The sequence below is a fragment of the Acipenser ruthenus genome, chromosome 13, assembly GCF_902713425.1.
Source record: "Acipenser ruthenus chromosome 13, fAciRut3.2 maternal haplotype, whole genome shotgun sequence".
Taxonomy (NCBI): Eukaryota; Metazoa; Chordata; class Actinopteri; order Acipenseriformes; family Acipenseridae; genus Acipenser; species Acipenser ruthenus.
In genome coordinates this window covers 36,909,112-36,936,697 of record NC_081201.1, presented here as the reverse complement: position 1 = coordinate 36,936,697, position 27,586 = coordinate 36,909,112, and the positions used below count along the sequence as shown (strand labels likewise).

General features: G+C 37.7%; 1 protein-coding gene across 8 annotated transcripts in view; it reads right to left on the bottom strand.

The window, feature by feature from the left end:
* The window catches only part of LOC117418534 (F-box/WD repeat-containing protein 1A), a 30,324-nt gene extending 7,486 nt beyond the window's left edge, over positions 1-22,838 (bottom strand). Inside the window, exons 1-8 of one of the 8 annotated variants that reach the window (XM_034031690.3) lie at positions 22,655-22,838; positions 21,723-21,781; positions 20,926-21,112; positions 20,642-20,749; positions 12,257-12,334; positions 2,460-2,691; positions 816-1,002; positions 240-336 (exon numbers count right to left, since the gene is read on the bottom strand). In XM_034031690.3, coding sequence (XP_033887581.2) covers positions 240-336; positions 816-1,002; positions 2,460-2,691; positions 12,257-12,334; positions 20,642-20,749; positions 20,926-21,112; positions 21,723-21,781; positions 22,655-22,699 — 993 coding nt within the window. In that variant the 5' untranslated portion in view covers positions 22,700-22,838. Of the gene's footprint in view, positions 1-239; positions 337-815; positions 1,003-2,459; positions 2,692-12,256; positions 12,335-20,641; positions 20,750-20,925; positions 21,113-21,722; positions 21,782-22,654 lie in introns of those variants that run through there. The other 7 variants (XM_058985251.1, XM_058985252.1, XM_034031693.3 and 4 more) reach the window with 7 other exon arrangements.
* Between the last annotated feature and the right edge of the window lie 4,748 nt (positions 22,839-27,586).

Genomic DNA, 27,586 nt, shown 5'->3' with positions numbered 1-27,586 from the left:
AGACACCGTTTGTTCCTTTATCGAGGGTCTTGGGATAATATAACGTGTGTTATCATTTAATAGAATGTAAACAAGCCAGCTAGTAAATTTAATTAGCAATACCTGTTTACTACAGAGTGGGCATCAGTCTTGTATGTCTCATGTGGAGTTTTCTGAAGGTGGTTTGTAAAAAAAAAATAAAAAAAAAAACGTGGTAGGTGTAATAGAAAGGTTTACAAACTAAACCTTACTCATCTTACCTCTATGTCTTGTATAATTTTGGGATAAAGTGCTCTGTAGAATGAGTTGGGTGGGGTCTTCCCATCCAGGGGCTTGTTTTTAAACAGATACTGGTCCCTGAAACATCCAAACAAAACATTAGTTACAGGATATATATTGATAAAATGTTTTCTATTCAAGTTGTCATTTTCTGTAGTTCTCAAAGCTTTCATTTTTGTAAGCAAAAAAAAAAAAAAAAAAAAAGGTTTGCTGCCACTGCTCCATGCCTTGCATTGCACAAAAAATATTGCACATTTGGTAAAACAAAATCTTTGAAAACTATGTAGAAATTTAAAACAGGAATACAACCATGTCAGAGAACTGATCAACAAAAATCTGTTATTAAATGTACAAAATATTTTGTTTCAGTGTGTAGTACGTAGGTAATTATTATTATTAATTTATTTTTATTTTTTAATTATAATTTACTGTTGGTAGTTAATTTCAAAAGGGTGAGATTTTCCTGCATGACAGAGAAAGGAGGGCATAAACCCCACCTGAACCCCAGGAAAGTGTGTCATTTGCACTCAAATTTTAAACGTTCACATTGCACTTACCATCCTCTTCTCTCTGCCAATCCCCTCCACAGAGAGTCTGTCCTGACCATCCTCTCAATCAGTTTCTTCCACAGCATGCCATCTGATGTCACTCTGTACCACTCTTTACAAACCAACTCGGCCGCACAGAGAGATTGGGCATCCAGGTAGGACAAGATATTCTCTGCAATGTGATCCAGACCCCGAGCTGAAGAAAAAACAACTTTTTTTCACTATGAAGTAACTTTGAGGGAAACAAAAATATTTACTGGCTCTTGTACAGGAAATAATGTTTTCACAAAGTCTGCTGCTCCCTCTAGCTGTTTGAAACAGAGCAGGACCAGGAGATGCCTTTTCCAATTCAGGTTGCTTACTTAAAAGCAAAACAAGTCTGACTACTTTTCTAAAATGTTTTATTTCTACAGGGATACCTGCTAAAATACTATTTTTGTAAATAGAGGCTATGCGTCTATGGCCCTCCCTTAAATGCATATACATGCAACACATGCTTGTTTCACTGAACGTTTTGGGGAAAGGATGTGTTTGGGCAAAGTTTGTCTGCTAATCAAATGTGAAATTAGACTGTAAAAACTTAAAACATTGCTTTACTATTTTTTATTCAGCAATCATGTTGAACAAATGAATGAAGAATGAAATCAGACTCTGTAGAAGTTGTACTACAGAGCATTAAGTGAGGATGAATGAAATTAGGTTTGGCTGCTCTCAATCACGTGTATGCAGGTCAAGAGGAACCACCATCTGACTTTCATCAATGGAAACTGAGACACCACGTAGCTTTATAAAACCAATTACACTTAACAAAATGCTACTCGTGCAGGAAAATGCATTTAATACAGCATGTATCCTTCCACCCCCACCCCATACTAAACATTCTCTACACTACTGGGACAAACTGGTGAAGCCTAATGTGGCATTTAAAGCTCAACACGTATTAGACTGGTGAAACAAATATGCTCACTCCATTTTCCTTCTTTTTTGAAGCGTGGCACAGAAACAAGGTCATTTTTTTGATTATATCTTTGGTATATAAAGATTTGGGGCCAGTTATACCGGGAAGCGTATACAGTAAATGAAGACTGTAAATCACTGACTAGGGCTCCAAGTCACAATAGGCCCATTGTACATGTTGTAATGAACATGAGGTTCCTGCTTATTCCAGTAATCTCTCCATTTACTGAGCACTGGATAAGGACTTTGTGGAGTCACGTGTTCAAACAGCATGGGGTTATTTATAGGCCCTGACCACCACTGCGACACTAATAGTTCACACACATTTTTTCAGAACAAGCTAAAAAAAAATCAAGATGAATCCAGATGGGACATCTCTTAAAGTAAAGCCTTTATCGACCTACAGACATGTACATGAGCACCAACTAAAACCATTCACACTAGTGATAAAAAGAATGTTGATTCTTCTCCTTCAATAGTTGAGCATTAACTCCATCCTCCCCAAAGGCGCTCATTTTATACAAGCTGATGGTGTACTTTATGAGGTGACCTGCATGGAAATGCAAAGACTGTACAGTAGACGCCAAGCTTGAGCTTCTACGACTTGCTTGTATTACAATGGACTTGTTGGGTCTGTATGAACAAAGAAACCTATTAATACCTGTACAGATTTTCTGTGCTTGTGTCTCTCTGTACCTGGTAGTGCAGTGATGAAGTCCCTCTGTAACATGGGCTTCAAGTAAGAGTTGATGTGTCCGTGCTGGTAGTGACACATCCGGGAAATGAGCTGCTCGACGAACTCCACTTGGTCACTTTCCGACCACTGGTCAAAATACTTCACACAGAGCTCCTTCTCCTTCTCATAGTTGGCAGACAGCTTCCTCTGCTTGGGGACGAACATGCTGTTTGTTCCATTGGCAAGTTTAGTCTGGTTAAAAAAAAATAAAAAATCTGTAAATTCAGAGACTGAAAATACTAAAATTACATGCATTACCCCCCATGTCACAATAAATAAATATATTTGGAGAAAAACTAATTTTATTGCCTAACTAATTGTGCCCGCAGCAGGATAAAAAAAAAAATCTGAATTGTGTGTAATCAGTTAACAACAAAACTGATTACTTGCATAAGAAATACAGTATGAAGCTTTCCTTTTATTGATATATTCTGAAGTTGCCACACTTATAAATTTACTATGTATGTTAGGATCCAAAGTGTAAAATATAAACCAAATTGGCTAGGGGTTAACAGTGGTTAATTAAAACATTTTAGGGTTATATTTTAATGTTCCACAATGAAACCGAAGATAGTGGATTCATATTTCTACATGGGCTCCTAATACCCCAAATCTAAAACACTGAACTTGTGACCGAGTTCAGACCCTCATAAAACAGGTTTGCAAGAGATATAACATTACTCATGCTTAATTTACCCAATTTCTTATATAGTTTCGGTTCAAGTAGTACTGTGGTAACAGAAGGAGGACAAGTGATTTGCCTCTAGCAGAAAATAAAAGTAAGGTTTAACAAAGTACCTCAATTGAGTTGTCTAAATGCATAGCTGAAGCATTTCAAGGTTTTACTACAATGAACAGCATCCACGCATTTAACTAGCAATGCTTTAATTCACAGTTATAATTGTACTTATTTTAGAAACAAATCATTTCTGTCTACTGTGATGAATTATTTCAATTTGGTGCATGGATGAAAAAAAAAACCCCTCAATGACAGCACTAATTACAATACTTTTTTTCAGTGCTGGTGTAAAATATGACAGAGCAGCAGCTTTGGGAGCGTGGAGAACAGCTTCTAATTTCCACAGAGAAGCTGACAATCTCTTCTCCCTTCTCATCTCTCAATCCTCCAGAGCAAGATTCAACTTCCTCATTTAGTTAATTACTGAGAGAAATCATTGTCTCCCTGCGATCAGAGAGAGACAGTACCCTGTTAAGTGTGAATTTGATCGATGGCTACTGTTGAAACTTAATAACTTCACCCCAAGGCAAACCGCAAGATAAATATAATAGAGAGCTTCTGACAGTAAAAGCCTGCCAGAACAAAAATGCTGCCTCCTTTCTGGGAAAAGATAAAGAAAAAAATCAAAACAGCAGCTTATAATTGGGCAATTGTCAGTTTAATGTACTATGTGTAAACAGTTTACTTTAAGAGACTCATTAAAACTTACTCTTTCAGAGTAACAGGTAAAGCTGGGGAGCTTCCATCCAGCATGCCTCCCCTATATGCCCACTGGGAATAGAATGTGCAAGGCTACCGTAATAAGTTAAGGCCATGTGCACAGCTTGTTGCTCATTGTTAACAGATTTGACAGGTTTGAGTTTTACCGAATCGAAGCGATGAATCGATCCATCGTATCGTTTGAACACTATCGATAGCCAAGCCTGTGTGTTGTTTCTGTGTAAAGGTTTTAAGCAAAAAGGGTTTTTTTTGTTTGTTTTTGGAATCAGCAATCATTTATTAGATTGTAGAGCAGAGTTTCCCCTGCTCGCCTCAGGTATGACTCACTGAATCTGCGTGCGATTGAGCTCACCTTCTCCCTCCGTGAGTTTTTACTGATGGGATCACATCTGCGCGGGAGTCTTCAGGGCGAGCAACAGAGCAAGTTAATAAATATCGACCGTGATACAATGCCTTCTGATGGTTGGCAATTATTTTCTAAAATAGAAGACGGCAAGAAAGTAAAGAGCAGCTATGCAACAAGTGTCTGGGATACTGATTATCAAGACCATTTAATAAGATGGATCCTACAAAACTCCAAACAAAATCGGACAGCGATAAAACTAAACACGTACCGCCAGTTGCTTTTTTTTTTTTTTTTTAATGGAGAAACAGCAAAGCAGATTAGAAGTATGACTGTGCATGTAGTGACGCAAGATGTACTGTAAGGCCTGGAAATATTGTTGATGGAGCTGCGTTTAAAAAACTCGTTCCAAATCTTGCACCAGGCTACCAAACGCCTTCCCAAAAGAAGGTGTCCAAGTAAAATATAAGCCATGTACAATACTGTTATCGAACTGCTGTGGACAGTGTTAGCTTTTTCTAAATTAGTTATTTTATTCTCTGGATTGGTTGTTAAACTGACGATTAAAAAAAAAAAAAAATTTAAATCAATGGGTTTTGCTTTGACCCCCAACTGGCACAAATCAACACGGTTAAGGTAATCCACAGCTCCACATGCATTACTGCTGTATTTTTTACCCTTACATAACATCGATGAATCAGCTTTTTTGGAAAATATAAAATTGATGGTGAAAAAGTAGGCATAGCCCCAGTCTTAAGTTGTACATTAGTGTACAATTTTTGTCAATCATTTTTTGTGTAGCTAATTCAATGCCCAAAACAGGTGTAACGGTAGGCACCATATGCAACAGGGACTGTTTAGGTTCATTAACAGCTGGTAACTAACTGAAATGTGTTGGTTTATAAAATGTATTGTACTTGCTTGTTGAAGATTGTTCCTATAGTAAACAAACCTGAAAATCAGGGATGTTTGGGTATCAACCAACATCTTTTACCAACAATACATATCTTTCAGATTTAATTTGGGTATAAGCCAATAATCTGTTGACTATATACATTTTAACCTACAGCATAAATCTGTTTAGGTTTATACGCTACATTAGAAATATTAAAGTTTTGCAAGAATACATCTGTATTTTTTAAAGAACCTGATGATCTCGTATCTAAGGAGTCACGAAGCATAGAAATAAGTGGCCTAAAAGCAAAGACACTACAACTGTGCTTTAAATATCAAAAGCATGCTGCTTATAAACCACCAAACGAACACATTTTAAAACACAAACGCAGTCCTTAATCCCCAACAGTTAAAACAGGCAGCAGCTGTGAACCTGCATACATCATCCTATCTGTCTCTGTTCGTGCTAATTAAACGGTTGATCACAGAATGATACCCCATGTGTTTTGTTTTGCTGTGTTCTGATTGGAAGCTGCTGCACTCGTCCAGCCCACCCTGTCTGAAGCACTTACATTAATGTGACAGGAGGCTGAAGATGGATTACCCACAGCCATATTTCCCATCTTCTCCAATCAAGAACTATCTGTGTAAATTGATTGTTCTAATTTGCTCTCATTATTATTACAATATGAGGACAAAATAACACACACAGCCCCCTGTCAAAGCAATGCAAATCAGTCATTAGTTATAAACAGACACAGTCTGCTTTTCATGAAGAGCATCACAGTGTGTTGATATATTAGATGCAAACACTTCGTAAACAGGTTTGCTATCTTCACTGTAGTGATACAGCATGTCATTATTTTCACTTTAAAAGGTACAAGAATTTAAAATGCCACCTATCAATTTATATGTTGCTTACAGCACAAGTCCAACCTTTTCTGACCAGTCCGTTAAAAAACCTTCAATGCCGAGGATTTGCCAGACGTTTTATTTATTCTTATATCAATAAGCATGTTAAGTGCTCAGATAAACTTCATTTTAAAAAGATGTACACCTAAAGGTGTAGTTTCTTCCTAAATATGTCGTTTTGAATAAGCACTGTTTTATAAACAGAGATTGGTACGAGACATTTGATAAATTCAAAGCTCATTACTGTCTCCACTTTCTCACTATTGTGAAACCCTACTCAAAAATGGTAAGACAACCCGACTTATCCTAGATCTTATACAGCATGCATTTTAACCATGCCTGTCCAATTAATAAATATGGTCTTTATAGAAACAAGATGCTTGGGTTTAATGTTTGCCTACAGGACATAACATTCTCTCCCTTAAAATGAAGTCAATACTCACTTAAGCTGCAAAAAAAGAACATTATAAAAGCCTGCCCTCAAGTGAGAGATAAACAATGTAACCCCACTGAAAGTAGTAAGGGGTTTTGCTTATCCTGCACAATTCAGAACTCATCAGTGATTAGCTCATTGCAAAGCAGGGCTAAAACATGTGAAAATGGCCAGACTGAGGATATAATGATGGAATCCCATTACTACAATAATGTCCATTATGACCAGTGGTGTTATTTTCATTAACAAGAGCATGGAGAGGTAGATATGAGATGAAAGGCTTAATCAATCTAAATTCGGGATCTTAAAGTTTACTACAATCCCTAAGGTACCATCAGAGTAAAATAACGTCATGATTGCAGGGATAATTAAAATTGACATGCATGACATTAAACCTGGACGTAACCCTAGCAAGACTTCCAAGTGACAGCATTACGCAGTGTTCGAAAATTATATTGCCCGACATTATTATTATTATTTATTTCTTAGCAGACGCCCTTATCCAGGGCGACTTACAATTGTTACAAGATATCACATTATACATTTTTTCACGTTATACAGATATCACATTATTTTTAACATACAATTACCTATTTATACAGCTGGGTTTTTTACTGGAGCAATCTAGGTAAAGTACCTTGCTCAAGGGTACAGCAGCAGTGTCCCTAACCGGGGATTGAACCCACGACCCTCCGGTCAAGAGTCCAGAGCCCTAACCACTACTCCACATGCCCGAGTCAGGCACCTACAATTTTTCAATGCCCTAAAACAAAAGTAAGCGATTACTTTATTACATATTTAAACTTTCCGTATTTGCTCCCACATCACTTTCTTTTTTACCTACATCCCTTCCAACCAGCATCTCATGTGTTCTAGTATTGTGTCCCTGTGCACCTGCGCGAACAGCAGAAAATGTGATGCCCAAGTGTTTTGAGCTGCTATTGGTTAAGCTATTCTGCTGTCGGAGTGATAACGGATTGTATTTACAATGGATTACCGAAACGGGGGGGGGGGGGGGGGGGGGGGGCTGTGTGCCGGCACAAATTAAGGCAACTAAGAGGATGCAGCAGTTGAACACTGGATGTTTGAGACTGTTGGCACGAGACACCCTGTTGACACACAGCAGGACATGCAGTCCAGAAGTCCTCTATCGGTGTGGAATCACCAGCAGCAGAAAAGGGTTTTTCAGTTTCACACTTGGGCATGTAAAATTTTGTGTTGGCCATGTAAAATTTAGAGCTACATGCCCGACCGGGCATGTTAAGATTTTCCTGGCATTACGTCAGTTATAACAGATTGCATTGTTTTCGTGGTGCAGTTATTTATAGTGTCTTCTGAGGCACACAGGAATATCCAAAGTGATCTGTTACAAGACCTCTATTTTACATCTCATCAAATTTAACAGCACATCACTCACTGCTTCTGCACTCTGTTTGGAGTTTAGGTAGATTCTAGAAAAATTCTTACCCCTGGTTATTTCCCAGCAGGATACAAACCTGTGACCTACTGGCCTGCAGGAAAGCGTGCTATAAACTCAGCCCCCAACAGCCTCCCTGCTAGTGCTATTTCATTAACCCCATCCTTGGCCTAGTGACCTCTCATGCTGTCTGTTCATTTGTCCCAAGAAAATAAGGGTACCTTTTTCTCTTTAACACACTGGACATTCACATGTGTCTGTTTCATGTGGCACCAGCACAGCTGCTGGATCACAATGATGTTATAATATTTAGGCTTTGCTGGATATTGTTCTCAGATCAGCATATCAATGTATCACCTTAAAACACTGCAGCACCTGGGAGGCACTGATTTCATCCATCATGCATGAAAAGAAACCAACCAAGCTGTTATACAGCAAGAATGCTGGAACAAAACGCAACAAAAAAAATACTAAACTATAATAATTTTCCTTGCAAATGCCTAGTGGTGGGTTTCCATGTGCTCTACATCACACAATCTGAAATTGGCATTAACCAAGAGAAACTTTGGTAAATATCATGTTGTGGTGTTTTGTGCAGGTTTCAATGAGGTACTGAGCCACTTACAATTCCTGCACTGGAAAGACCCAACTAAACACACTCCTCAGAATGCGCTGATGCTGCCAATTACATGCCCCCAGCTGCATGCTCCAGCCCCACTTCCATTCCTGTAGATTTATGCATGCACTCAACAACGTTATTACAAGTCAGAGTTTATTGGGAAATTGTTACATTATGCGGAGTGTCTAACAAATTGCTTATGCTGCTATAATTGGATTACAACAGCCGCTCGCTCCCATCGGTGAGATTAGGCAGGCAGGGCTCCCGCCGATCTCACAACCCTAGCAGTAATTTTATTTGCCTTGCCTCACTCTCTCTCTCCTAACAACATGCCTCTCTCTCTTCCTGCCAGCTGTCTCTTGGAGAGGCAGGCTTGTTTTTTGGCCCCTAACAACGCAATTACAGCCCTGCCGATTGCAGTGTCTGTGCATTAAGTACCGCACCAAAATGAGGCGGATTAATCGCTGGCCCTTCCAAGCCACTGAGGTTTTTCCAAGCAGCCTATCCGATATGCATGGCTGGTCAAAGCCGCAGCACTTGCTTTTCTTTATACTGCATGACTACAGGTTTAAACAGTGAATTAAATTACAATGTGCTGCCATCGTTCCGATTCATCACAGTTCCCCTGGTAAGCTGACTGTATTTGTGTGAAAACCTTCTTGCTTCTGATGGGACCAGAGCTTGCAGATCCAGTCACTTACAGTAGCTCCTACTGTATGTGAAACATGAAACATTTATTACATTGATTAATCAACCAAAATGTTTTTTATGCAATTGTTATTAAACATTAGTATTGCTGCTACTAATATTTCAATACATCAGGTTTAATTTCTGCTGCTCTTATGTCATTTTTATAGGCCTACAGTAACAAGGGTAGGGTGACCCGTGCAAAGTGTTACTGTACATCAAGTCAAATCTAGATAGATAATGTAATGTAAAAGCAATGCACACTGTCTAGTTATTTAAGATGTTCCAAATGCTACTGGAGGGCAGACTAAAACGAAAGCAACATCTGCCTTTACCTTTCTGGTCCTAAAATGAGATCTAAAGAGAATGTTCTTCTCAAACCAATAGAATTCTGCCAAAGTAGTGATTCATGACTTCAGCCACTAATTGCAAGATGCAAGGATTTGTTTTTCACGATGAGTGTTTTTGAACTGACTGTACTGCTAAGAGCCTTTCTAAACAGTTTCATTTCTTACAATGCCTCAGTGACAAGAGATTATCTAACAAAGTAATGGTTAATCAATAGAGACTTTAGTTGTCAGGTGAAACATAGAACACACTAAAAGCGATTGATTGCAGAGATTTTCTTCATTTACTGGAAAGTATATATTTAAAATGACAACAAAACTAGAAGAAGGCTTCAGCCGCCTCTGTCCCAATAAACTCTTAACAGTATGCTGAGAAATACACTAGAACGGATTACAAAGCTCAGCATACCTCGGTTTTCATGAAAATATAAATATATATTTGTTATTATCATTGTTAAAACAACAATACCAGCACATAGGCTACATACTGTATGCCATGTGCCATCCTGTATGTACAAAGTTGGCTGTCACTTTAAAAAGAAAAAGCTTATCTTGGCAGTTTCTCAAACAAAATCACTTACTCCCACCCCCTTCTTAAAATAAAAATCAGGCAGCAAGCTGCTGAAAACCTGGCAGCTGTTACCTCCGACAATGAAGCTAGTTTTTATCATACTGTCATACATTTTAAGTAGCTATGTGGGTCAGCACCTTAAAACTGCTGGGGAGGTAGCTGTTCTAATCAGTCCGACCTTCTCACTGCAGGTGACACGACCTCTCTATAGAGGTGTGAGGAGTTTAGGAACAGCAATGTCCCAGGCAGATGGTTCCCGTGTTGTGTGGTACGGAAAGGGGGATGTGTTAATATGTAGTCCTGGGCTTTTCACATTCACTGGCCTCCTCATGCCTTTAAAATCACCAGGGTTCCAGCAGCATTAAGAGACTGAATAGAGGTGGCTGTGGTGGGGGAGGGTGCTGAAGAGATAAATACAGAAGAGACATCACTTTACTTAAAAAGAGGACTTTGGAAAGACTTCTTGACACTTTATCCATCACTGTCCACTTGGTTTGGATGGTGAGTGGGTGTGGCTGGATAAAGACTGAAAGGGGACAAAAGCTAAAGCAATTATTAGCTTAAGTGAACTGCTTTCTAAGAACTATTCAGTCCCTTGGGAAAATCACCCCAAAAGCTCTAATAAAGTCATTCAGGAAAGTTTTAAAAGAAAGGAACACTTTGAAGGCTTTCAACATCAAGGGATACTCAGGTCTTGTGCTTTGCTTATAGGTTTTGCTTTTTTTTTTTTTTAACAAAATAGTTACAGCCTCTGCAGTGCTTTGATCCCAGTTTTTACTACCCCCTCTGCAAAACAGTCCATTTAACGTGTTAACAGAACGCTGTACAGTGGCACTAAAAGTCCATCCCCAAGAGCTAAAGGGAATTTGTTGTATTGCCTCCACTTACAGTGATTGTGTAAGTATACTGTAGGTAGAGCACCTAATTAATTTCATTATTAAAAATCGTAAACAAATTAGATACATCAAATAACTGAACAAAGATATTTTGGCAATAATCTTTGCAAATAAATGTAATACAATAGTACCTGTAACAATAACGTAATGTGACCACTTTTAGCTGGATAATTGTATTGTTTCTTGGTGGCAGTTTGTTTGATGCAGTTGGACCAAAGTGAACAAAAATCTAACGGTCACTCTCAAGATTTATATAGGGAGTTCATACATTGACATTAATTAGTATTGACATCAGAATTGTCTTTCATGAAAAAAGTATCCATATAGTGTTAGAAGGGTTTATCAACCTGAATGGATTAAACATTTAACACATTTTTCAAATAATCCATGCCAACCCAATGACCTTTCACTTTAGAGCATTCAGACTGGCAGAGCCACAAAGCCTAAAAGAAAAAAAAAAAAAAAGCCATTTTCCTATTGCCAGCTATTCAAGAGATAGAAGGAAGCTGAGTAAACAGCACGTATTGTCCTCCGTTTAAAAGCGTGCAGAGTAATCAAGTTCAGGACGGCCCCAAACAGCTGCCCTGTGACCCGGTCATCTTGACCTCTTCCATCCTTCACCTTTGCAAGGACTATTCAATCACTTCCCATCATTATAACATCTTCTGTTATGTGTCAGAGCAGCACGCTCCCAAGGAGCAGTCACAATACAATAAGCCTATTGCAAGTCAAAACAATCCACTTTCTGCCAAAAAAGGAAGAAAAACAGATGGCCCCACCATAAACGTACAAATCAGTATTCATTGCCATTGTACACCCCCCCCAACCCCACCCCCCTTCTAGCATAGAACCCAAATGAAGGGAGCTGCCACATATGCTGCGTTTATTTCTTTACATTTTTCCCTACTGAAAGTGGGTGGGCTACAGTAACACAACATGCTTATTTCTAGATATGACAAAAGACACAAGCGAAAAGATTATTTTTAGCTGCGTGTGCGAGTGTATTACAGATAAAAGAATTTGGTTGATTCCAGCACAAAATTGGAAAAAGAATAATCTGTAACAGGAACATATGTGCTTCCAAAAAATCAGCAGCCGTATGATAACCTAACCAAAATAATTATTCTGTCCTTATACGATGCCCTACTAACAGGAAAGAGCATTACTGTATCAACGTACCTGTCTGTACGCATTCTTCTCTGAGATAATCTTCCTAGGGGGCTCCTCATTATGACAATCTTCTCTCTCATCAGAACTCTATTTCAAAGAAGAAAAAATAAAACAAATCGAATAGGTTGCTAGAAAAAGATTAAAACCCTGTATTTCTGCAGTGTCTAACACTGTCCCATGTCCCAACAAATGGAGGAAAATAATGATTCAATGCCTGTATGTCAAGTAAATGGCTTCACATCTTATTAGAACCTTTGTACCTAATTATTTGAAAGTCCAATGTCCAATATTCTGCGTCGGAGTAGAAATACACTTAGTTTATCAGTAAGGGACAGTGTAGGGAAGTGCTATTTTCACAAGCATTAGAAATGTGTATAATTAAGTAACCTTGCAATGTAAATGTAAATCCAATCACTTAAATTAATTAACAATTCCCAAGACAAGAGGAGATAATCACTATGCTAATCCAGACATTAATCCTCAGTTTTTGAAGTGGGTTTTTTTCACCCCCAAGGATACATAGTTTTCCTTTACAAGACCTACCATTTAAATACAGTGGACCTCAATAGGGACAAGGCAAAAAAAAACAATAGTTCAAATTACAATGCAGACTTGTCTGATGAGACAACCTCACTTCTAGACCCACTAACAGGTTTGTATTAACCTCATCTCAGAGTAAAACGCAAAAATAACTAACAAAACCTCCAATACAAATATATATATATATATATATATATATATATATATATATATATATATATATATATATATATATATATATATATATATATATATATATATATACACACACACAAAGAAATGAGCAGCATGAGTTTCCAAAGATCAGGGCAATTCTCTATGCAAATCTGACTTGTTATTGTTCCAGGTTCGTTAATCTTGCTGAAAGCCTTGCCAACCCCTTTTTGATGGATTAACTCCTGACAGCTCCAATGTGTGTGTATTGACTAGATTGACATTATCATTAAGAGGGGGCGGGTCCAGAGCTCTTGAGACAGTCAATTTCATTCGCCGACATCCCCGGCTCGACAGCTGAGCTTCTCCCGCACACAAACCCCCCTCCGAGCTCCAGGCTTGTGCTCGTCCGCCCACACATTCATCATCCTGAAGTTAATTGGTGTGGGCTTTAAGCAAATTTCTAACACCATCTAAAGGCACAGTGACACTGACTGCTGACCCACCGCCATACGGTACCTATTGATTAACCTGATGAAGCAGATGATTCTAATAGAATTCTCGGCAGGAGTGAAAATGTATTAGCCTTTACGGGGGAATATTTGCCTTCATCAATATGCAAGACGGATAGAGGGGAAGAATAAAACCTGCATTTTTTTTCTTCTGGGGTTTATGCCTCTGTTTGCTTTCACTGGCAACTGTTACCGACCCCCCTCTCCCAATGAGTAACGACCCCTGTTCTTAAACAATACACCTGCTATCAATCTAGGAAAAATCTAACCAAACTAAATTATTTCATTAATGTCAGCCATTAATGATTCAGTCACATATTACACGTTTTACAGTACAAGCAGAGAACATAGCAGTATTAATTATAATAATAAATTCTTATAAAACATACAAAGAATTGAGGATACGACTACAGTAATTATTTTGTTGAAAAAAAAAAAGATTTCAGAAAAAAAGAAAGCGAGCAACATCGATCCAAGAAAATGACATGGGATATGTGATATTTTTAAAAAGTTAGCATGCTACTGTGACATTTATCATCCACATCATTTTTCATATATCCACTTAAACTATAAAACTATTCTTCATTGTTTATAAAAAATTAAAAAAATCTGCATGAGAAATGGCGTGTATTGGACTATCATACAAAACATATCAAACAAAAATTAACCTATCCAGAGACAACTCTGTGTTCATTTTCATCACCCCTGCACACATTCATCTTCAAGCTGAATGTATTTCCACCCAGTAATGAATTCAAAGCAGTGACCCATCAAATAGAATAAAAAAAAAGCAATATTGGGTTGTGGCTCTACATTATCACTTTCCATTGCCTGTTCAAAGAAAGAAAGAGAGATCTCAATCAAGGGAGAATGGGCATTTGTGACAGGTAGCCCATCGTAGGGTTAATTAAACACTTGAGCTTAACACCCTCCCCATCATTAACCAAACAAAAACAAATCATTCAAGCCGCACTCATCTTGGGATACACTAGGCACATGTCTGAATGAAGGGGGTCCCTGGTCTCCGGGGGTTATATCTGGTTTATCAATTATTCTAGTGATTACATGAGATTACTCTGAAGCATTATTCAAGTGTATCTCCCATACCAACAACTAGAACTGACACAACAACTGCACCTAAACTGGCATGAAAGAAAGGCCACAAAAAAACAAAAACAAAAAAAACTGCTTTCAGAAATTAAATAGCTGCTTTCAACTGCATTCAATTGACTTAATATGAAGTAATCTTTGTAACTCAAGATCTCATCGAAGTCTTAAGCATGAGCTGATTTGTAGATCAGCAGCCTTGTGGGTTTAAAAGCTGCACAGATGAGAAAAGGGTTAATGAAGCAAGACCTCATCTAGTATAAAGGCTGGGACAAACAGAAATTACGCCACGAATACAAAGGTAAATCTCCCAGCACAAAAAAGTACATTATTGCCCTCTTTGGGGGGTTCCTTTTCCTAACGTGAACAGTATCTGACAAATGTACATTAGTTAAGGGAAACATTTTTTTCATCTAAACCCATTACAAGGCAATTAAAATGAAGAGCTTGGGTGGCAGAAACTAACTAAAGTGTTTTATCTAAAGATATTTATTATGTCTGATTTAAATAATTAAAGTTTGATATTCATGAAACTTGTATAGACTTACACTGATAGAATAACAGCTTGATTTGAATGAGGGCGAGTTACATTACTGTTCTTAACGGCTTACATTATACAGTAAATATTGCTTTGATTGTGAACACATACATTACAAAAAGTGACATTAATTTAAATCAATTTTAAAATTAAACTTAAATAGAAACACTAAATGAATATGGAAATATGTTAAAGAATTAGTGCTGGGACGAAAACAGAATTTTCATGTTCAGATATTAGCTCATAATTTAAATATTCGTTTGGATATTCATTCATTTTCAAAAAGTAATAAAAGCCATTATATTGCTCAGAACGCAGGCAGAGACAGTAAAGCAGGGGTTTGTGGCCTGTGTGTGTGTGCCTTTATTTTACAGCAAGGTGTTACAATATGTAACACGTTAAAGCAGAAAAATATCCCAGGAGTAAAGAATACATTGTATAGGCCTTACTTAACCCCAGTGAATTAACTACAAAACAAAGGATGCCAAATAGCAGTTCAAGTGAAACATTGTTTTGTTTATTCCCAAAATAAACAGTATATAAAGTTGAAACTGCTTTTTATTTATTCTGTACTTTTTTCATTCCTTGCCATTGCTGTTTCTTCACAGTAAACAGTGGCCACAGACAGGTTTTCATTAAGTAATAATGTGTGGTTTACTTGTGCCTTTTTGTAGCTGAACAAGCAAACAAACTGAAATTGTACTTTAAACACTTCAAATAAAACAAACGTGGAAATGGCATTGTAAAACGAAGGGGGAAAAAAACTCATTGTTTTGGTTCTTGTTTATTACATTCCACAAAAAATCGCAACAAAAAACATATACTATATACAAAAAATCACTTTGCAACATTTCCATCAAGTTGGGCACTGTTTAAGAGAGGCATTTCAGAATGACGTGCTTTCTTTTTTCTGTCCCACGAGATTCTGACTAGCTCTAGCGCAGCACAATGTTTTTTTGATCCAGATGGCTTTCCATAAAGATCACTATGTGTGCGCGCATTATCTGGTTTGTTTACTTTTTGCTGTCAAACTTTAAGAGGCTATCGAGCTGCTGTGCTGATCCTGTGTTTTTTTTTATTTTTATTATTTATTTTTTTATATATTAAATCTCACATCACACAGAACTTTTTCATTTGCCATTTTTTTAAAACTGTCATGCAACTTCTGGTGAGGCGGTAAATAAGTTCAAGGTATTCTTGTAATTTCTAGCGAATACGAACACCTTTTTTTTGTATCCGAATACATGTATAAAAAATATTTGTTTGAATATTATATTTGTCCCAGGACAAAAACAAATATTCCCAAGAGATGTGCAATAGCTCCAGAGACCACTAGATAGCAGCACACTACAGAGTAACACACTCTTCTCCAGCCCTTGGATGTCACTTCAGTACATAATGCGGAGGCAGTGTGGTCCAGTGGTTAAAGTCCAGGGCTTGTAACCAGAAGGTCACCGGTTCAAATCCCACCTCTGCCACTGACTGACTCACTGTGTGACCCTGAGCAAGTCACTTAACCTCCTCGAGATGTTAAATCACTGTCCTATTGTAAGTGACTCTGCATATAATGCACAGTTCATAGCCTACCTCTGTAAAGCACTTTGTGATGGTGGTCCATTATGAAAGGTGCAATACAAAAAATAAAGACATTAAAGATATTATATATAATGCGGACTGTGATTCCAAAGATCAGTTACTTCAAGGGACAGGAGGACAAACAAAGAAAGGAGATTGAGACAGAGAGAGAAGATATATGAGGATTACAAAAAAAAGAAACACAGGGAACAAGTTTCGGGTATGCCCCAAACAAAACAGAGCTACCTTGAGTAAATGGGAATTGAACAAAGCTCAATATGATATTTTTACTGTGCAAGTATTTAAAAAAGAAAAACTATGGAGTAATTTACTGTACAGTATAACATTATATATGTAAAGGTTTACTTGTATATATAAACTTAGGATTATTAAAACGGCCTTGGACAGTTTGATCCCCTACAAATTCACAAAAAGAAAAAGAGAAGCAACATTTTTTTGTGAAATTTTAAACCACTTTAGGAGTTCTGGTAATTAACTCCAATCCTATCTACATGCTCATTCAGAAAGGCTTACCTTGATGTTGACAGGCTGTTTGAACAGCTTGAATATGTGAAACTCATGCTTCACGACTCAACCCAAATTGGAAGTCTGGCACGGCATTAACAACAGCCAGGTTTTACCGTATGACTGTTCTGTGATCTTTGGCTTCTCAGATTATGAAACAAAATTCTGAACTGCTAGTGACATAACGCCAACTGCAACTTGCCATTGTGGAAAGACACATGAGTGAAGCAGAGAAAACAATGTATTATATTTATAAAGGTTAGGCCTACATGCATGTTTGGTCACTATTACTGTACCGTAATAATACTATTTTAATTCCCTTTGATCATCCTGCTGATAACAGGTTTAAATATGACACTTTCATCCCATGAGAGAATGCAGACTGACAGTGTATCTCTCTTTCTACATACACCTTGTTTATCTTCCCTAGTAAAATGCCAAAGGGGAACACGGAGCACTGGGGAGATGTTGAAAGTGATAGAGGTCAATCACACGGGAGAAACGCAGCCAACATGACTTGTTGCCGCCTGTATTATCATTTACAGGCAATCCTAAATGGGTTACATTTCTTCTGTTGGCTTCTACAATGGAATGAAATTAAAGCCCTGGACTGTACGACTGAAGCACATATCCAATTTGTGTTTTCATCTTGGAAAACAAAAGGCTTCCCGGGCCCTGGGGCAGTCATTTAAACTCAAAGAGTCCTGACATTTTCACTGGCAAGCATGCTGGACAGAATGACCCCAATACAGACATCTGGACACCTGGTCTGTCATGTCAATCAAATAATGCACCAAAGCTAAACCATACAGACATGATGTTCATCTCAGTATGAGAAGACAAGAGTGAAACTGCAAGAGATGCAATTAACCCTTCAAGGAAGCAGTTTTAAAATGCAGACGACATGTACCAATACAGTATGATGCAGTTGCCAAAGGGGATGAGGGTCACAGATCTGGCCAAATCACCAACCATGACTTGCTTTTCCCTCTTCCAAGATGGAGAAACAAGCAAAAGACCTAAACATGCTTAATTACCCTCAAATGCAGCACTACCTATCACTTCAGAGAATAACCATGCCCTTAAAGCACAGCCTGGTTTCATGATTAGCATTACATACTGTAAAAACTCAACAAGGGATTGATGAAATAACATGTGTTGTATTACCATCTGCATCATGAACCCAGTCTTTAAAACTCAATCTCATCTCATTCAAAAAGAACTGTGAGGCTGCCACCAGTTCAATCGACTACAACTCAACCTGCAATCAGACAAAGATTTTGTATGATTGCCATATGTAAATTAATTCCCCTGTTCTCCCTGCAGTATAAGTTTTCAAATACCTCCCTCTTGATTCCTTTACATTGGATGCTCATTACATACATTTTCCCTTCAGTGTGAGTGTAGCAGGATAGCTTCAGGAATGCGACCCAGAGGCTAGAAACTACAGTTAAAGTGCGTACGTGCATGTTTATTCAAACACACAAAAGACAGGAAAAAATTAATAAGGCACAAGGGCCAAAATAAAAGGTTTAAACACAACAATTCTGATGTCAGGCTGGGCATTCGCCTTCACTGACCAAGTTACTAAACACAGTGTGCACACTCACCAAACTCCCACCCACAGACAAAGGATTTCTCCTTCCTTATATACCATGTGGCTGGAGCCTAATTAATCATCAGTCTTTAAGCTCCAGTCACATTCTCAAGTATTGTGGCAGGGAGGATTTTAACCCCCTCCCTATTCGAACCAATTGAAATCGGTTTGATCTTGATCTGTTGCTGATGGAAATGAATGGGACCCTTTGACAAATGAAAATAATTTGTGACTCATCTCTTATTCACTATTAAGAAATTTTAAATCAAGACACTCAAGAAGCACCAAAGAGACAAGAGAAAACCCTTGAGGGACAACACAAAGATGCTTTAACATCTGTTCACAGAGATTTTTCTTGTAAAGAACAAAGAAAACAAAATAGCTGTGCCACATATTTTGTCATTTATGCAGCTGTTTTTCTACAAACAGATAATCAAATTAATATATTTAATTCAAAGACGACAGAATTCTGGGGCAAAAAATGAAATCGCTTCAATTTGCAAGAAAGATCTTAATAAAAGGGACAGAACAAAATGTTAATTATTTGTGACAAAGATGTAAATGATTATCACAAAAATAATATTAAAGAAAGCTAACTAATAAAGACAAAAATGCACTCTAACCTATTTAATGTAAAACTAAAATATACCTGCAACAAGTAAAGTTACTAAAGTTCCTCAAAACATGTTAGGTCTGCAAATCTGTATTAAGGGGCAAAAACTAAATGCCATAATGAATTAAACATTTTCTCTCCTTTTTATATACTACCCACACTGGATGCAAGTAAATGTATTTAATTCCTGGTTCACCATTTAAATATAAATCTGAATACAAAATAAAACTCATGAATAAGATATCGGAAAGATTTTCCAGCCTAAGGTAACTGTCCTAGGAGACTGTCTGGCTCTAATAGTTGTAGTATGTCAACACTAACGTACTTATACATTGAGGATATTAAAACAAATACTCAAACAGAACATTAATACCAAACAGTGGTACATACTGTAACACAACTGTTTACATTCCATATAAAAACAGTGATGGGCCGCAGGGAGAGATAAAGTACAAACAACAAAGTGCAATAAAGTAAAAAGAAATTAAACGTTTGCACGTCAGTGTGCATAAGCAGAAATTAACTGAACTATATATATAAAAAAAATGAAGTAGGCCTAAGCGTGGTGTAATATTGCACTCGTCACAATACAGTACATGTATGTTCAACTAAAAAATAACTAAATCCCACTTACTGTACACCATATACAAATAAGGAAATACAACTACCAAAACAGCACATTGAAAACACCTAAGAAATAAGTCCATTAATATATCAATACATTCATTAGGCTATATTTACAAACCTCTACCAAACACAACCTTTATTCATAGCTGCACCCAAGCCTACTAAAAGGAAGAGAAGAGAAAAGATGAGACGGAAAGGTTGCAGTCAAAAAACAGAAAGGAGGAAAGCAGGAAGAGAATGGTAATGTGTGCTTGGCAAGGTGGATAAGTGAAATCCAACACTGTATATTAATTCAAACTAGGCTTGCATGTTCCCAGTGAGGATCACTGAATCACAATCACAAAGTTCCCAGCTGGGTCTTGGGGACTGGAATGAATGCTAGCCTCCTAAAAAGCTGAATCACTAATAAGGGTTCCTTAGGAACTGCTGAATCCTGAGCTTGTCGTGACAGGCATACTGTAGACCTCTCAAGAGACGGAAACCCATATTGGTCCAATGGACTGCTGCACTACTTCTACCTATCCTCAGGAAAGCCTTTTCTAACAGAAGTGTTCGGGGGGGGGGGGGGGGGGGGGGGGGGGGGTGTAATGGGTGCAGGAGAGAGTACCTGGAAAGCGGTCAGTGTGCCGGTCCCTGGGGTGTGCAGGCATCGCAGCGAAGGCATGCTGTCCGCCAGGCTAGAGCAACTCAACCACAGAGACCTGGGCACAGAGCACTGCAGAGAGAGGACAAGCATGAGATGGGATAGAGTGAAAGAGAGAGAGTGGCAAGAGCACAGCTACAGTCAGCACGCCTCACTTAGCTAGACTTTCATAAAGCTACAGTAACAAATATGGGAGATCAGTTGGAAGGGATAAAAGATCATTAAAAAAAAAAGCAATACATAATTACCGCTACTAGATGGGGGAACCACTTTGAGGACTTGAAAAAGTCTGTATGACCTGGCTGTACACGGAGAGTTCTGACCGGATGCATCATTATGCCACTGTACCGATTTATAAAGCACCATGCCTTGGGCTTGCACCAGAATATCACCACGATGACAGTAATATGCTTCCCAATTGCGTGCTCATTGCTGCTGGAATATTAAAATAAATAAATAAATAAATAAATACATAAAATATATATTTTTTTTTTTTCAAATGTGTTGGAAATTGAATTACAAAAATTTGTAGGTGCAGAAGTTTTATATAAAAGCAACAGGAGTATTTTAATCAGACAAGGCTTGCATCTGGATTAAGTGATACTAATATATCAAATTACTATTTAAAACACAAACTGTCACAGAAAAATAAATAAATAAATAAAGCCTTTTGATTTGATTGCTGACTCGCCAAATATTTCTTTTAGGATATGTATGCCACAATTTGGAATATTCAAGAGCACTGATAGGTCTCTTTTGAAAACAGTAATCTGTCAGATTTGGCGTTTGCAATCTTCTGAATTCTTACGATGAGATCCTGTGTATTAGTGCTGTAGGACAACTACTCTTCAGAATCTTTTTACAGAATCCAAGTCTGAAAAGACTTTTAAATAAATGCTTTAGGCTCTAAGATTTAAATATTTAAAGTTCATTATTAAATGCAAAGACATTGTGTTTTTCTTTCTTTCTTTCTTTTTTTAACCTAGTCTGCCCAGACCTGGAAGTGTGTCCTCCGAAACACAATTAAGTAATTCAATCAACATACCAGAATGCAGAACTCATTGGTACTCTGATCTTCAGCTGATTATTTGCATTACCAATCACCTAGGATACACCATGTAAAGAGATTTGTACAAACACTGGTATCAGTTATCAACACAGTAATAGTACTTTGCTTTTCGGGATAAACACTTGACCTTTTCAGATTAATTTAAGATGTACTTAAATTTGCATTCGAATATTTTGTCGCATTGGGTCACGTTTATCTAAAGGCTGTTAACTGTAAACACTAACATACAATTACAGTAGATGACATTCCCAAGCTTCTGCCTCCGTGAGCCTTAGTGACGACACCAAGTTAAACAATGTTAAGACGGCAGGTGGTACATAAAGGACAGGTACTTTGAACTACAAAATCAGATATCTGTAAACCCTTTCATAACCACAAACCAGGTTTATTTTAGCATTTAGCCACAAGTTTTTATATATATATATATATATATATATATATATATATATATATATATATATATATATATATAATAAAAATGTTACTTCTAGTAAAAGTAATGGGTAGAATATTTTAAATCATCTCAACAATGGTTTGCCTACATGTTCTGGCTGTTGTAGAATGCAAGCATAACGAAAGGTAAACATCAGGCCAAGGGATATTTCTGATCTGAACTTGAAAGGGGCGTCAATTTATTGGAGAACCGTACATAACAAGTCATTTTATACACCTAAATATATGACACTATTCTGTAATGCTTTGAGAATATAAAGGTAATAATGATATTTGTGTTATTAAAAGACAGAATGATTTGGTTTTCTATATGCAGAACAATCCAAGATGGCGGCGCTGGGATTCTCTTTCCACCGGTCCTGTTTCTGTAACACGAACCAAAACCAGCAGACCCAAACTAAACTAAAGCGGTTTATTCCCGGAAACAGAAACAAATAGCTATGTTGTCTTCTCACCATAAATTTAAAAGCCTTCTCTTGCAACACCGCCTCTGGTTCCATCGTCCGTCTTATATCCGGGACTGCCTGCACTCTCTTAGCCCCGGGATCCGCGTCTCTTCACCGCCGCAACCGCAGACAGGAAAATCCGCTCAAGCGTTACCCATCTGTAGCTCCAATGGAACTGTGGGATTTGTAGTTTGTGACAGTGGCTGAAAAATGCTTGTTCGTAAGAGTAGGTACTACAACTCCCAGTTTCACTACAAAGAGAAGTAGGGCATGCTGGAAGTAGTGTTTTCTATTTTTGTAGTGCCAAAGTTGCAATTTTACAATGTACATGTTAATTTTCGTGAAACAAGATGGAGAATACAAATGTTGACTCTTATGTCGAGATCAGAAGGTAGTATAATATATTTTTATTTTTGTCTTTTCTATGTACTAAATGAGCCACAGCGAGTAACTATAATTAGGTGAATGTGAGTGCCAGTCGGGATCCATGATAAAGTTTCTGTATTAATAAAATACAAATACCAAAATAAAATGTTCAGAAATGTAAAACTAGGTGACAGAGCGGCACCCCAGCACAAACACATTGCACAAGATGCGGGTTCTAGAGAGGTATACGTGGTAACCTGAGCGCAGATTAGATGTGTATTTTAAAAAAAAAATAAGGTGACCATATGGCTCCATATTCAGCGAGACAGTTTGGGACAGTTCAGGCTTTTCAGCTCACAACCCAATGCATTCTGGTACGTTGTACCTGTCAACCCAATGCATTCTGGTACGTTTTACCTGTCAACCCAATGCATTCTGGTACGTTTTACCTGTCAACCCAATGCATTCTGGTACGTTTTACCTGTCTCAGGTACTATTCTTGCCTTTAAGAGAAGGAGGACTACGCTTACCAGAATGCATTGGGTTGTGGGTTGTGAGTTGAAAAGCCTGAACTACCCTAACTGTCCAGCTGAACATGGAGCCATATGGTCACCTTAATTTTAAAACACAATCAACATCATGAATCCTGGGAGACAGTCAGCATGTTTTTAGGAAAGGGAGATCGTGTCTAACTAATCTGCTTGATATTTTTGAGGATGCAGCATCAACAATGGATAACTGCAAAGCATGACATGGGTTATTTAGATTTCCAGAAAGCTTTTGACAAGTCCCACATAAGAGATTAATTCTCAAACTGAATGCAGTAGGGATTCAAGGAAATGCACGCACATGGATCAGGGAGTGGTAAACATGTAGAAAACAGAAAGTACTGATTAGAGGAGAAACCTCAAAATGGAGCGAGGTAACCAGTGGTGTACCACAGGGATCAGTATTAGGTCCTGTGCTATTCCTAATCTAAATCAATAACTTAGATTCTGGTATAGTAAGCAAACTTGTTAAATTTGCAGATGACACAAAAATAGGAGGAGTGGCAAACACTGTTGCAGCAGCAAAGGTCATTCAAAATAATCTAGACAACATTCAGAACTAGGCAGACACATGGCAAATTACATTTAATAGAGAAAAGTGTAAGGTACTGCACGCAGGCAATACAAATGTGCATTATAAATACCATATGGGAGATACTGAAATTGAAGGAATCTATGAAAAAGACCTTGGAGTTTATGTTGATTCAGAAATGTCTTCATCTGACAATGTGGGGAAGCTATAAAAAGGCCAACAAGATGCTCGGATATATAGTGAAAAGTGTTGAATTTAAATCAAGGGAAGTAATGTTAAAACTTTGCAATGCATCTATAGACCTTATCTAGAATACTGTGTTCATTTCTGGTCACCTACGCTACAAAAAGGATATTGCTGCTCTAGAAAGAGTGCAAAGAAGAGCGACCAGAATTATTCCGGGTTTAAAAGGCATGTCATGTGCAGACAGGCTAAAATAATTGAATCTATTCAGTCTTCTTTGGTCATAATGTGCATACCAAGAGATTTAGTGAACCTGGGAGTGACTGCAGTACAGTGGGCAAAAATGCCCCACCCTGATCTCCATATAACAATATATGTGTTGAAAATAATAAAAAGAATAAAAGAAAAGCAAAGCCTCATGAAACTGTAGCTGACCCACCTGCAAAAATCAATGCATTTATAAAAGAATCAACAAAATGAGGTGTATGATGTTTCTTGATTGATGCCGACAGAAGATTTGATTATTTCTAGCCGGGTAGCTGTGCTGGAAGATTCATCCTCTGTAGGAATCCGAATGTACAGCAGACACGCGCAGGAACAGAGCTATGACTAATGGCTCCTTTACATATAAATGAGCGCTCACGTACCAGGAACTGTAAAAGTACAATAACTCAGTTGACAGCTGATCTCTTTATCATATGCATAGGCAAGCAGCCTATTCATTTTTAACAGACAAATTCAGAGTATTTTTTCCCACTATTCTGTTTTTTTTACACAGTGAGCACAGAGCATAAAATATGCATTTTTTTCAGCTCATCCATCGATTATAGAGTGCAGCTTATAGCTAAAGGTTATTTAATATCAGCTTAATAAAGTACAGTAAATGTTTTTTTTTTTTTTTTTGGATTGATTACCAATTGAAAGCATATGCCGAGCTTCTATTTTTTCATGTTTAATCATTTTAAGGTAACAAAATACTGTCATATAGAAAAACAAGACTATAGGCACATATAATGCTGCATTAAACAATATATAATTGGGGACACAGGATAGAGAATGAATCATATTTTCTGACAGCATCAACTAGAGATGTTAATAGTTTAAAGTTGACATGTTTAATGTTAGCAATTGTTAAACATTAAGAATTTTGCCTAAACTTGGCTCTCCTAAAGGAAACAATCGAGGAATCAATCTCACCCCAGGTAGTTTGTTCTGAACCAGGTAGTGGGAAAAAGGGGGTTAGTCTGGATGTCACAACTCCAATACAAAAGTTGGCTTGAACCCGTGTCTTTATAGGCGCACAAGAATGTACACTCACATGCTCAGTATGAGTGGGATGTGTCTGGCTGCACACCTCACAAAATCCTTTGCTTGCTCTCATGGTTGAATTGTAAATTTAAACTGAAATGTAATTTGTTAGGCAATCACCTCACCACAGGAGACTGCAGAAAATGATCCTTCAAACTCATTTCACAAAGACTTTGCCTTGCATAATTTAACATAAATACAGCCATATACACAGCTCCAGATAAAAGACAAGTATATGTACAGGCTATGGGCACATTATTAGGAACGGTTTGGAGGTAAAGTGGCCAGATCTTGAGACAATATTATGCAGAGGAGATGGACTGTGTGACTCTGTGATAAATAAAGACTGGAGGAGTTTGCTGAAAGTTAATTGGATGTAAAATGGGTAGAAGATAATATTGATCAATGTTTGAAACATAATTGAGTTGGAACGCCTATATCTTAGAAATCTGGGAAAATCATATCTATATCTATATATATATATATATATATATATATATATATATATATTAGTATATGTAAGTACTGCATACCATAGCATACAGCCACATTCGGAATTACGTTATTTGCATTTTCTCTTAATCTTTACACTCTGACATACCACTATTCATTGTTGAAAGCACATTTATTTGGGGTCTGACACTCGCTGTTAATGACTGAAATGTACTCACTGTGACATTATTGTTACACACTGTTGTGTATTAGCTTTAGAAAATAGGAGATGAAATGGAGAGCACATAATTAGAACTTCTGTTACTATGAAATTTCTGTTTCAGGGTTACCATGGTTACTTATTAGACAAAGAGAGAATGGAACAAAACCTATTTTTATCAGATGATGAAGGTCATGTTTAGCACATATGGCACTCCACTGCTAAACTTGCATGGAAACAGTAAAGTGCACTTCCCGTTTTTAGTATGACAATGGCGCTTTTCCAACATACATTCCTAAATGTTTTCCGATTTGTGTAGTTCTTACCACCTGGTCTTCCGCAGTAAATTCCCACTTGGCAGTTCATATTTAATTGTGCTACATTTACTTTGCTGCAGTTGTTTTTGAGATACTTTGGAGTTACTTTTTTTTCTATATAGCATGTATTATGCATTTCTCTGTATTTAAAGTATTATGGATTTTCTTGTTGTTACTGCATCTTGTAAATTGCTTTGTGATGGTGGTCCACTATGAAAGGCGCTATATAAAATAAAGATTGAGTGATTGATTTGCCATAATTTCTTATGCTTGCACAAACAATGAACTTATTTCTAGGCCGCGTTACCTAATATGTTAAGTTTATGATGGTAAATGTGTGTTGAACCCACATCTCCTTGCCTTACTCCTCTAACCAATAAGCTACTGTTCTGATCTACAGTATACTGGTCTCCTCAATAACTTAGGTGCTTGAAAACAGGCAAACAAATAAACGACCCATGGAGTTTCTCTGATTGGAAGCCACTTTAAATAGTGACAGCTACACATTTAAGTGATTTCCATTCAGTGCACACCCAGAGAGAAAAAGCAAAGACAACATGAAACAAAACACAAACCCAATCTTGGTATCTATTGATTTTGATTGTCACGTGCCGATTGTCTGTTAATAGCAATCCATGCTGCTTGCAGATCTCAGTGCAACCCACAGCAAAAGGCAATCAGAATCCCTGTCAACACACTAATTCGGACAATATAAAAGTGGTAATGGAATTCACCGCAGGATTACCCAGCCTGTCCAATCAGCTGGCATCTCGGTGACATATCTCTCCAATCGGCTGAATTTAACACCCCATCTAATTTACGTCGTGTAGTGAGCAGGAATGAAATGTTAATAAAGAATCTCTGCATCTCGTCACCTTAACCACAGCCTCAGGCTCCCAGGCATCTGTCAGGGAGAGAGGGAGAGACAGAGAGAGAGAGAGAGAGAGAGAGAGAGAGAGAGAGAGAGAGAGACAGAGAGAGTGAGAGAGAGAGATAGACAGAGAGAGAGAGACAGAGAGAGAGAGAGAGACAGAG